This window comes from Engystomops pustulosus, chromosome 8 (assembly GCF_040894005.1).
Source record: "Engystomops pustulosus chromosome 8, aEngPut4.maternal, whole genome shotgun sequence".
NCBI classification, from domain to species: Eukaryota; Metazoa; Chordata; class Amphibia; order Anura; family Leptodactylidae; genus Engystomops; species Engystomops pustulosus.
Genome location: NC_092418.1, coordinates 101,735,916 through 101,748,065, shown reverse-complemented (window position 1 = coordinate 101,748,065; position 12,150 = coordinate 101,735,916). Strand labels below are relative to the sequence as shown.

General features: G+C 39.4%; 1 protein-coding gene across 1 annotated transcript in view; it reads left to right on the top strand.

The window, feature by feature from the left end:
• CNTNAP5 (contactin associated protein family member 5) overlaps positions 1 to 12,150 on the top strand; it is a 322,294-nt gene that overhangs the window by 198,429 nt on the left and 111,715 nt on the right. Inside the window, exons 8-10 of the mRNA XM_072122032.1 lie at positions 778 to 1,042; positions 8,525 to 8,674; positions 9,633 to 9,804. Coding sequence (XP_071978133.1) covers positions 778 to 1,042; positions 8,525 to 8,674; positions 9,633 to 9,804 — 587 coding nt within the window. The remainder of the gene's footprint in view (positions 1 to 777; positions 1,043 to 8,524; positions 8,675 to 9,632; positions 9,805 to 12,150) is intronic.

Below are 12,150 nucleotides of genomic sequence, written 5' to 3'. Positions count from 1 at the left end.
GCTTTTCATTCCTTCCTCCATTGCAGACTTCGCACTCATCACCATTGAACCACGTCTGCCGTTTTGTCCCTTCTATTAGCCAGTTTATACCTTGTTGGGATCGGATACTTGTGCCGTATCTACAAGACTATACAGCCTTTTGTCCAATAACACAGTAGCTACAGCCATGGGGTAATAGGGACCACCCCACCGATTCTTCCATAGTCAGACCTTATTCAGAAGCCCACAATGTTCTCCATCAATCAGTGATGTTCTCATAAGTCTCTCTACTGGCAAGTGGGTGGTCCTAGACTGTAGTTAAGATCCTGGCTCCGCCCACCTGACCCCGGGGGGGGGATAGCATATTACGTCCTAAGATTAACCACAGTGATTGATTAGGAGCAGTGAGGACTAGAACACACCATCCGCTTGCAATCCACGAGCGTCAGTGGACAAGGTCAGGGGTCGGGGGGCCGTTGTATGACCCTACGGCTTCCATTATCGCTGCTCAGGAGTTAGTGGGGGATTTCAGATCTTGTAAAGCAGTAAAACCTGTTTTCTTGTGTTGCGATCACTTGACCTAGTTTTTGCTCTGTGGAAAAAGTTAATAAAGCAACAGGGGATTTTCGAGTAAAAATAAAGGATTTGGCTTTTGTGAGTCCCTTTGCCGCTTTCTGTAGCCTAAAAGCAGACAAATCCCCTGCATGGAGAATTCTCCAGTCGCTCCATTAACAGATGCAAATCATCTTGGGTTTGTGGTTATTTCTCATGAATTTGTGCTACGTTTCTATTTTCTAGGGGAATATAACATTTTCCTGCTCGGAGCCCCATGTGGTGCCGGTGACCTTCCTGAGCTCCAGCACCAGTTACCTCTTATTACCGGGGACGCCGCACATGGACGACCTCTCCGTCAGCTTCCACTTTCGCACATGGAACAGCGATGGCCTCCTGCTGTCTACAAAACTTTCTGGAGACTCTGGAGTTCTCATAATTCAGCTGTTTTCTGGAAAATTACTTTTAATGATTCAGAAGGAGATGGCGAATATCCAACCCATCAGCACAGGTAGAGTCCACGAGGCTCATTGCCTCGCTCTAGGGATATATGAAATTGTGTCACTTATGGGAAGTGTTGACTTTCATACTCAAGTCACCTCCACAGCTGCTTGCTGAGCTTTTGTGGATTCCCTTTAGACTTAAAGTAAAACTCCAGCAAAAATGATTTCCCTGAAGTGCAGCCTCCTTACTGCAGCTTAAGATAAATCCTTTATCAATCTCATGATGCCTCAGCAAATTAGAAGCATCTCTGCCTGCTGGGAGGACAGTGTAATTACCCTTCTCTCTATATCCTCCTGATATTAAAATAAGTATACAGTCAGGGAGGCTGCACTGTCGTCTTCTTTATAACTGTGTGGCAGGAACCTGTCCAGTGAGGAGCAGATGGACCCAAACCCACAATATGCCAAATATTGCTGGTTCAGGTCCCTCGAACCCGGACTTCAGTCAGAAGCTCAGAAGGGTTTAGCTCACCCCAACTTTAACACCCACCGGTCATCGGTCTTGGCACCAATTCTGTTAAGTTTTTAAATTCCAAATGGGCAGCCACGACCCACGACTGATAATGGGTGTTTCTGGTTGGGGTTTGGGCTCGGATTCCGGTATCCGAACAGGATTTTGAAGTTCTGGTTCTGCCAAAGTTCAACAGGCCCGCTTATCCCTAATCATAAGCAGCATCTAGGATAGGAGTTTTTACTCCTCCTGTGAAGAGTTCATGGGATCCAGGTCATGCATCATCCAGGGAATCGAGTGCCTAAAGGGGTCATGTGGTCACTATGAGATGAGACGACTCAAAAGGTCCCAAAAATATCCAAAAAGATACAAATGAATTACGGTAGGTAATAATATGTGATAAATAAAATAATATATAAAAAGTCTGCATAGCGTCTGTGTACACTACAAGACACAAAGGGGTCTCAGTATCAAATGTAATGTCTGAAATAAATGAGAACATCAAAAAAAAGCAAGAAAACTGCCCAGAACCTTAATGCAGATAAAGAGCAGAAAGACAAATGTATAGAATTGTTTTATAAATCAGATCTGAGATTGTGGACTGAAATGTGTATTATATAACTAAATGCAATATCACAAATAAAAAGAGATAAAACTCAGAAAATATCAGCAACCTATAAAAGCTTAAACTCTGCATAAAATGATGATATTATACAATATTGCTGTTATTGAAATAGCAGATGAGATCAGATTGTAACTATAGACAACAACAAATCATGTAATATACAATTTACCAAGACTCAATGTGAGAAAATGATCAAATACAAGGCTTGCAACCCAGTAATACTGCCCCAATGTACAGGAATATAACTACTATAATACTGCCCCAATGTACAGGAATATAACTACTATAATACTGCCCCTATGTACAAGAATATAACTACTATAATACTGCCCCCTATGTACAAGAACATAACTACTATAATACTGCCTCCTATGTACAAGAATATATCTACTATAATACTGCCCCCTATGTACAAGAATATAACTACTATAATACTGCCCCCTATGTACAAGAATATAACTACTATAATACTGCCCCCTATGTACAGGAATATAACTACTATAATACTGCCCCCTATGTACAAGAATACAACTACTATAATACTGCCCCCTATGTACAGGAATATAACTACTATAATACTGCCCCCTATGTACAAGAATATAACTACTATAATACTGCCCCCTATGTACAGGAATATAACTACTATAATACTGCCCCCTATGTACAGGAATATAACTACTATAATACTGCCCCCTATGTACAAGAATATAACTACTATAATACTGTCCCCTATGTACAAGAATATAACTACTATAATACTGCCCCCTATGTACTAGAATATAACTACTATAATACTGCCTCCTAAGTACAAGAATATAACTACTATAATACTGCCCCCTAGGTACAAGAATATAACTACTATAATACTGCCCCCTATGTACAGGAATATAACTACTATAATACTGCCTCCTATGCACAAGAATTTAACTACTATAATACTGCCCCCTATGTACAAACATATAACTACTATAATACTGCCCCCTATGCACAAGAATATAACTACTATAATACTGCCCCCTATGTACAAACATATAACTACTATAATACTGTTCCCTATGTACAAGAATATAACTACTATAATGCTGCCCCTATGTACAAGAATATAACTAATATAATACTGCCCCCTATGTACAAGAATATAACTACTATAATACTGCCCCCTATGTACACTAATATTACTACTATATTACTGCCCCCTATGTACAGGAATATAATACTATAATACTGCGCCCTATGTACAAGAATATAACTACTATAATACTGCCCCCTATGTACAAGAATATAACTGCTATAATACTGCCCCCTATGTACAAGAATATAACTACTATAATACTGCCCCCTATGTACAAGAATATAACTACTATAATACTGCCCCCTATGTACAAGAATATAACTACTATAATACTGCCCCCTATGTACAAGAATATAACTACTATAATACTGCCTCCTATGTACAAGAATATAACTACTATAATACTGCCCCCTATGTACAAGAATATAACTACTATAATACTGCCCCCTATGTACAAGAATATAACTACTATAATACTGCCCCCTATGTACAAGAATACAACTGCTATAATACTGCCCCCTATGTACAAGAATATAACTACTATAATACTGCCCCCTATGTACAAGAATATAACTACTATAATACTGCCCCCTATGCACAAGAATATAACTACTATAATACTGCTCCCTATGTACAAGAATATAACTACTATAATACTGCCCCCTATGTACAGGAATATAACTACTATAATACTGCTCCCTATGTACAAGAATATAACTACTATTATACTGCCCCCTATGTACAAGAATATAACTACTATAATACTGCCCCTATGTACAAGAATATAACTACTATAATACTACCCCCTATGTACAAGAATATAACTACTTTAATACTGCCTCCTATGTACAAGAATATAACTACTATAATACTGCCCCCTATGTACAAGAATATAACTACTATAATATTGCCCCCTATGTACAGGAATATAACTACTATAATACTGCCCCCTATGTACAAGAATATAACTACTATAATACTGCCCCCTATGTACAAGAATATAACTACTATAATACTGCCCCCTATGTACAGGAATATAACTACTATAATACTGCCTCCTATGCACAAGAATTTAACTACTATAATACTGCCCCCTATGTACAAACATATAACTACTATAATACTGCCCCCTATGTACAAACATATAACTACTATAATACTGCCCCCTATGTACAAACATATAACTACTATAATACTGTTCCCTATGTACAAGAATATAACTACTATAATGCTGCCCCTATGTACAAGAATATAACTAATATAATACTGCCCCCTATGTACAAGAATATAACTACTATAATACTGCCCCCTATGTACACTAATATTACTACTATATTACTGCCCCCTATGTACAGGAATATAATACTATAATACTGCGCCCTATGTACAAGAATATAACTACTATAATACTGCCCCCTATGTACAAGAATATAACTGCTATAATACTGCCCCCTATGTACAAGAATATAACTACTATAATACTGCCCCCTATGTACAAGAATATAACTACTATAATACTGCCCCCTATGTACAAGAATATAACTACTATAATACTGCCCCCTATGTACAAGAATATAACTACTATAATACTGCCTCCTATGTACAAGAATATAACTACTATAATACTGCCCCCTATGTACAAGAATATAACTACTATAATACTGCCCCCTATGTACAAGAATATAACTACTATAATACTGCCCCCTATGTACAAGAATACAACTGCTATAATACTGCCCCCTATGTACAAGAATATAACTACTATAATACTGCCCCCTATGTACAAGAATATAACTACTATAATACTGCCCCCTATGCACAAGAATATAACTACTATAATACTGCTCCCTATGTACAAGAATATAACTACTATAATACTGCCCCCTATGTACAGGAATATAACTACTATAATACTGCTCCCTATGTACAAGAATATAACTACTATTATACTGCCCCCTATGTACAAGAATATAACTACTATAATACTGCCCCTATGTACAAGAATATAACTACTATAATACTACCCCCTATGTACAAGAATATAACTACTTTAATACTGCCTCCTATGTACAAGAATATAACTACTATAATACTGCCCCCTATGTACAAGAATATAACTACTATAATATTGCCCCCTATGTACAGGAATATAACTACTATAATACTGCCCCCTATGTACAAGAATATAACTACTATAATACTGCCCCCTATGTACAAGAATATAACTACTATAATACTGCCCCCTATGTACAGGAATATAACTACTATAATACTGCCCCCTATGTACAAGAATATAACTACTATAATACTGCCCCCTATGTACAAGAATATAACTACTGTAATACTGCCCCCTATGTACAGGAATATAACTACTATAATACTGCCCCTTATGTACAAGAATATAACTACTATAATACTGCCCCCTATGTACAGGAATATAACTACTATAATACTGCCCCTTATGTACAAGAATATAACTACTATAATACTGCCCCTATGTACAAGAATATAACTACTATAATACTACCCCCTATGTACAAGACTATAACTACTATAATACTGCCCCTATGTACAAGAATATAACTACTATAATACTGCCCCCTATGTACAAGACTATAACTACTATAATACTGCCCCCTATGTACAAGAATATAACTACTATAATACTGCCCCCTATGTACAAGAATATAACTACTATAATACTGCCCCCTATGTACAGGAATATAACTACTATAATACTGCCTCCTATGCACAAGAATATAACTACTATAATACTGCCCCCTATGTACAAACATATAACTACTATAATACTGCCCCCTATGCACAAGAATATAACTACTATAATACTGCCCCCTATGTACTAGAATATAACTACTATAATACTGCCCCCTAGGTACAAGAATATAACTACTATAATACTGCCCCCTATGTACAGGAATATAACTACTATAATACTGCCTCCTATGCACAAGAATATAACTACTATAACACTGCCCCCTATGTACAAACATATAACTATTATAATACTGCCCCCTATGCACAAGAATATAACTACTATAATGCTGCCCCTATGTACAAGAATATAACTAATATAATACTGCCCCCTATGTACAAGAATATAACTACTATAATACTGCCCCCTATGTACACTAATATTACTACTATATTACTGCCCCCTATGTACAGGAATATAATACTATAATACTGCGCCCTATGTACAAGAATATAACTACTATAATACTGCCCCCTATGTACAAGAATATAACTGCTATAATACTGCCCCCTATGTACAAGAATATAACTACTATAATACTGCCCCCTATGTACAAGAATATAACTACTATAATACTGCCCCCTATGTACAAGAATATAACTACTATAATACTGCCCCCTATGTACAAGAATATAACTACTATAATACTGCCTCCTATGTACAAGAATATAACTACTATAATACTGCCCCCTATGTACAAGAATATAACTACTATAATACTGCTCCCTATGTACAAGAATATAACTACTATAATACTGCCCCTATGTACAAGAATATAACTACTATAATACTGCCCCCTATGTACAAGAATATAACTACTATAATACTGCCTCCTATGTACAAGAATATAACTACTATAATACTGCCCCTATGTACAAGAATATAACTACTATAATACTCCCCCTTATGTATAAGAATATAACTACTATAATACAGCCCCCTATGTACAAGGATATAACTACTATAATACTGCCTCCTATGTACAGGAATATAACTACTATAATACTGCCCCCTATGTACAGGAATATAACTACTATAATACTGCCCCTATGTACAAGAATATAACTACTATAATACTGCCCCCTATGTACAAGAATATAACTACTATAATACTGCCCCCTATGTACAAGAACATAACTACTATAATTCTGCTCCCTATGTACAAGAATATAACTACTATAATACTGCCCCTATGTACAAGAATATAACTACTATAATACTGCCCCCTATGTACAAGAATATAACTACTATAATACTGCCCCCTATGTACAAGAATATAACTACTATAATACTGCCCCTATGTACAAGAATATAACTACTATAATACTGCCCCTTATGTATAAGAATATAACTACTATAATACTGCCCCTATGTACAAGAATATAACTACTATAATACTGCCCCCTATGTACAAGAATATAACTACTATAATACTGCCCCCTGTATACAAGAATATAACTACTATAATACTGCCTCTTATCACTATATAGATGTGTGATGGGCATGGGTAAGTAGATCTTGGTGCAGGTACACGTCTCGCTATGAGGCTTATTATCCCGATGCAGGTGACATTTGATGTCGGTCTCGGAGTCTCCTGTTGGACTTTCATATCTAGAAATGGTGACGTCTCAGTAATTGGGGTCTTAGTGTTAGTTGCAGGAAATTTATGTAATTACTAGAGATGAGCGAGTATACTCGTCCGAGTATCTCCCCGGCTCGAGATCGAGCAGTAAATTAATAAAATAAATTGAATAAAAGTATTTTTATTGTAAAAAAAAAAATATTACACATGTTTGCAGATGTTTTACTTGTAAGAACACATTTAAATAACACTATTCTTCACTTTGCAGCTGTGCGCGCGTGTCTCCGAACCTATTGGGAGACACGCGCGCACACCTGCAAAGTGAAGGATAGAATTAAAACATTAAAAACAGTGAACACAGGAGCATTTAAGTGCAGAACACATTGAAAGAACACTATTCTTCATGTTCCAGATGTTCCGAACATCTCCGAACTTAGCGGGAGACACGCGCGAACACCTGCAAAGTGAAGAATAGTGTTACTTCAATGTGTTCTTACAAGTAAAACATCTGCAAACATCTGGAATTTTTATTTTGCACTGTTCTTTTACTGTTCAGTTTTATTAAAAAAATGCTCGGGTCTCCCATTGACTTCAATGGGGCTCGTTATTCGAGACGAGCACTCGAGCATCGGGAAAAGTTCGTCTCGAATAACGAGCACCCGAGCATTCTAGTGCTCGCTCATCTCTAGTAATTACCAAAAATAAAATTCAACAAGAAACATAGAAACTCCAAAACTATAAAGTATTGCAGCGTGCACTGATCCGAAAAATAATCCTAACTCCAACAAGAGGGAAAGCGCCTGGTGATCACAGACCTAAAGGGGCCCCTGATCTAGTGACATGGAAACCCCTATTAAACCTGCAGATATGGGATCCCTAGAGAAAGTCTTCGGGAGATCTGTGTCCGGGCGGCGGTGACTTCCGTGTGTATAACGTCTTGTATTTCATTCACAGTCTCTAAGACCTGACGCTACTTTCCTTTTCTAGGCAGCGGACTGAATGACGGATTGTGGCACTCCGTATCCATCAATGCCAGGAGACACCGCATCTCAGTGACCCTGGACAACGGGGCGACCTCACCCGTCCACACCGCCCTCCCGGTACAGATCTCCACTGGAAACCAGTATTACTTTGGAGGTGAGCGGCTCAGCTGTGATTAGTGGTGTCAGTATTATCTGTATGTTAACACTTTTGTAGTCTTGGGTCTAAAGATTTCATCCCAAGTAATATCCTATAAATCTTTTGATGTCTGAGCTGTGGATGTGTGTGACCTGCAGGACAGGAGGAGGACGGGCAGTGAGGAGGAGGAGGTCGGGCAGTGAGGAGGTCTGGCAGTGGGAAGGAGGAGGAGGTCTGGCAGTGGGAAGGAGGAAGAAGTTTGAGGAGGAGGAGGCCGGCACTGGGAATGAGGAGGAGGTCTGGCAGTGGGAAGGAGGAAGAAGTTTGAGGAGGAGGAGGCCGGCACTGGGAATGAGGAGGAGGTCTGGCAGAGAAAGAAGGAGGAAGTTGGGCAATGGGATGAAGTAGGATGTTGGGCAGTGAGGAGGAGGAGGAGGTCAGGCAGTGGGAAGGATGAAGTTTGGGCAGTAGGAATAAGGATGTTGGGCAGTGGGGAGGAGGAGGAATTGAGGCAGTGGGAAGGAGGAGGTCGGGCTGTGGGTTAGGAGGAGGTCTGGCAGTGGAAGGAGCCGGTCGGGCTGTGGGTTAGGAGGACATCGGGCAGTGGGATGGAGGAGGAGTTCTGGCAGTGGGAAGGAGTAAGAAGTTTGAGCAGTAGGAATAAGGAGCTTGGGCAGTGGGAAGGAGGATGAGGAATTGGTGCAGTGGGAAGGAGGAGGTCGGGCAGTGGGGAGGAGGAGGTCGGGCAGTGGGAAAGAGGAGGTCGGGCAGTGGGAAGGAGGAGGTCGGGCAGTGAGGAGTAGGTTGAGGTCTTTCTTTCTGATTTCTTTCATAACTTGAGAGTTTTATGACAGTTGTGATGTAATAGAGGAGATTCGGGAATATTGGGGCCCGGGGGTCGTCCATCAATAGCTGATAATAGCTAAATGCTTGATCCAGAATCCAGTGATCAGAACCTCTGTCTCCCGCTGCACAGGATGCCCGGACCAGCCGGTGGACTCCTCCTGTACAAACCCCATCTCCTCCTTCCAAGGATGCATGAGGCTTATATTCATTGATAATCAGCCCAAGGACCTCATCTCGGTGCAGCGCGGGGCTCTGGGGGGCTTCTCCGACCTACAGATTGATATGTGCGGCATCAAGGACAGGTAAGTGCCCCCACAATGTATGGATGAGGTAATTTATAGAAATCTCTACGTGAAGAGAACGTCTATAAGATCCCTCAGGTCACCTGAGCAGGGAGAAGAGAATATCTATATGTATACAAGGGGGAGGAGTCACAAGGAAGATGATACAATGTTTATTCAATTATAGATGTTGTACAAACAATGCAGAATCCCCAGAAGATACAAGACTTTGGGATAAGATTTCTATCCAAATTTCTCCTTTTTATGTGTCTTCTAAAATTTTCCTCCTTGGCTCAGTCTTCTTTGTCTTTTTCCTCTTATTTTCCTCTACTGTTCTCCTTCCTCTTCCTCATGTTTTCTTCCTCTTCCATGTGATGATGTTTCTCCATCTCATCTTCTTCCTCTTTCTCTTCCTGCCCTTGTCTTATTTCTCTGCTCCATATCATCATTCTCGTCTTCCTGACTGTTTCTTCTTCCTCTTGTAATGTTGTATAGTCGTCTTCTTCCTCATATGATGATATTTCTTCATCTCATCTTCTTCCCCTTTCTCTTCCTCCCTCTTACTTTTCCTCCTCTTCTTCAGTTACTTTGTGTTTCCTTTTTCAGATGATCTTCTTTCCTTTTAATTTTCTTCCATTTGTCTTCCTCTTCTTTGTCTTGTCTTCATCCTCTTCCTCTTTATATTCCTCTCTCCTGGTTTCTCCTCTTCAGTTCTTCCATCCCATTTCATCTCTTTTCTCCTGTTTGTCGTTCCCTTCTTTTATTTTCCTTACTTCCTCTTCCCATCTTGTCTTCCCCTTTTACCTTTCCATTTCTTCTCAGTCTTCCTCCCTTTCCTCTTTCTTTTCTCCGTTCTCTGTTTTCTTCTTCTTGTTCTTTCTTCATCCTCTTATATTTCACTTCTCTTCCTCTGTTCCTGTTATTCCACATAATATTTTACTCTTCTTTTTCCACTTTCTTCTTTTTCTCCCTTGTGTTTTTCCTTTCCTTTTATGCTTCTCTTCTCACTGAATTAGCCTTTTCTTTTCCTTTTGACTTTTCTTTAGTCTTCTCCTCTTTATTGTATTATGATCAGGTCCAGTGTTCGGGTTCTGTTGGGGGTTGTAGTGCTCTATGTATAACTATAATAGGATTGTATTATGTCAGGTGCATTGATCAGTCATGTTGGGTGTTGTAGTGCTATATGTATACAGTATAATATATTGCATTATGGACATATTTAATGGTCTGTCATGCTGGGGGTTGTAGTGCTCTATTTATGGAGTAAGATAGATTGTATTATGGTCATATCCTGTGGTCATGTTGGGAGTCCATGTATACACTATAATATATTTCATTATGTTATGTCTGGTGGTCGTAATATTGGGGGTTGTAGTTCTCTATATATAAATAGTATAGGATTGTATTATGTCAGTTGCATTGGTCAGTCATGTTGGGAGTTGTAGTGCTCTATGTATACAGTATAATATATTGCATTATGGACATATTTAGTGGTCTGTCATGTTGGGAGTTGTAGTGTTTTTTGTACACAGACTCATGTCTATTGGTTGGGTTATATAGAGCCTATGCACCTCTGTATAGCGGTGACCCCGCTGACGCCTGATTGCGGAACAATTCCAGCAGATTTAAAGGCTTTTACATTTTCAGCTGAATAAATGTAGAATTGGAGCAAATGTTGACAGATATAAATTTTCTGTGAGAGTTTTCTGAGAGCGCAATTATCTCTGTCTCTGGACCAATCGAGATCAGATGCTGAATGGAACTTAATTAGCGAGTTTATGAATCCGCGTCTCTGGCTGAATAGTCTTCTGATTGGACGCTTTCTGTCAATGGCGAAATCCAGACAAAAATAAATAGCAAAAGAAGTGAACCCGTTTTGTTTAAAGTAAAATGAAAGGAAGGATTATTGGTGCCGAATGTGTCAGAGATTTATTATTGGGCTTTCTTGTTTGTCTCAACTTGTTCCATTGGAGGAAAACAATCAACATCCAAAATAAGAGGCCAGAGGGATTTATAGGTGTGAGCTGTCAGGGGGTGCTGGGTCATCAGGGCAGATGGATACATTGAGGCTCATTTTCTCAAGGATCCGTGGAGCGCATTTTCGTCGGATTTCCAGACGATTTCCGTTTTGCACCGAATTGCCCATGGGATTTTGGTGCACGCGATCGGAAATGGGGGGAATTGCCGTCGGACAACCCAACGGATTTAACACTTACAATTTTGTCTCAAGACATGCACTTACAAGCACTGTATAGAAGAAGGTGAACTCCGGCGGACCTTGGTGTGGAAGCGACGGATGCAGGAACCCGGGTGCACGATCTTCATAAATCGCGCCAGACTTCATCCTCGTCGGACCGTCCAAATCGG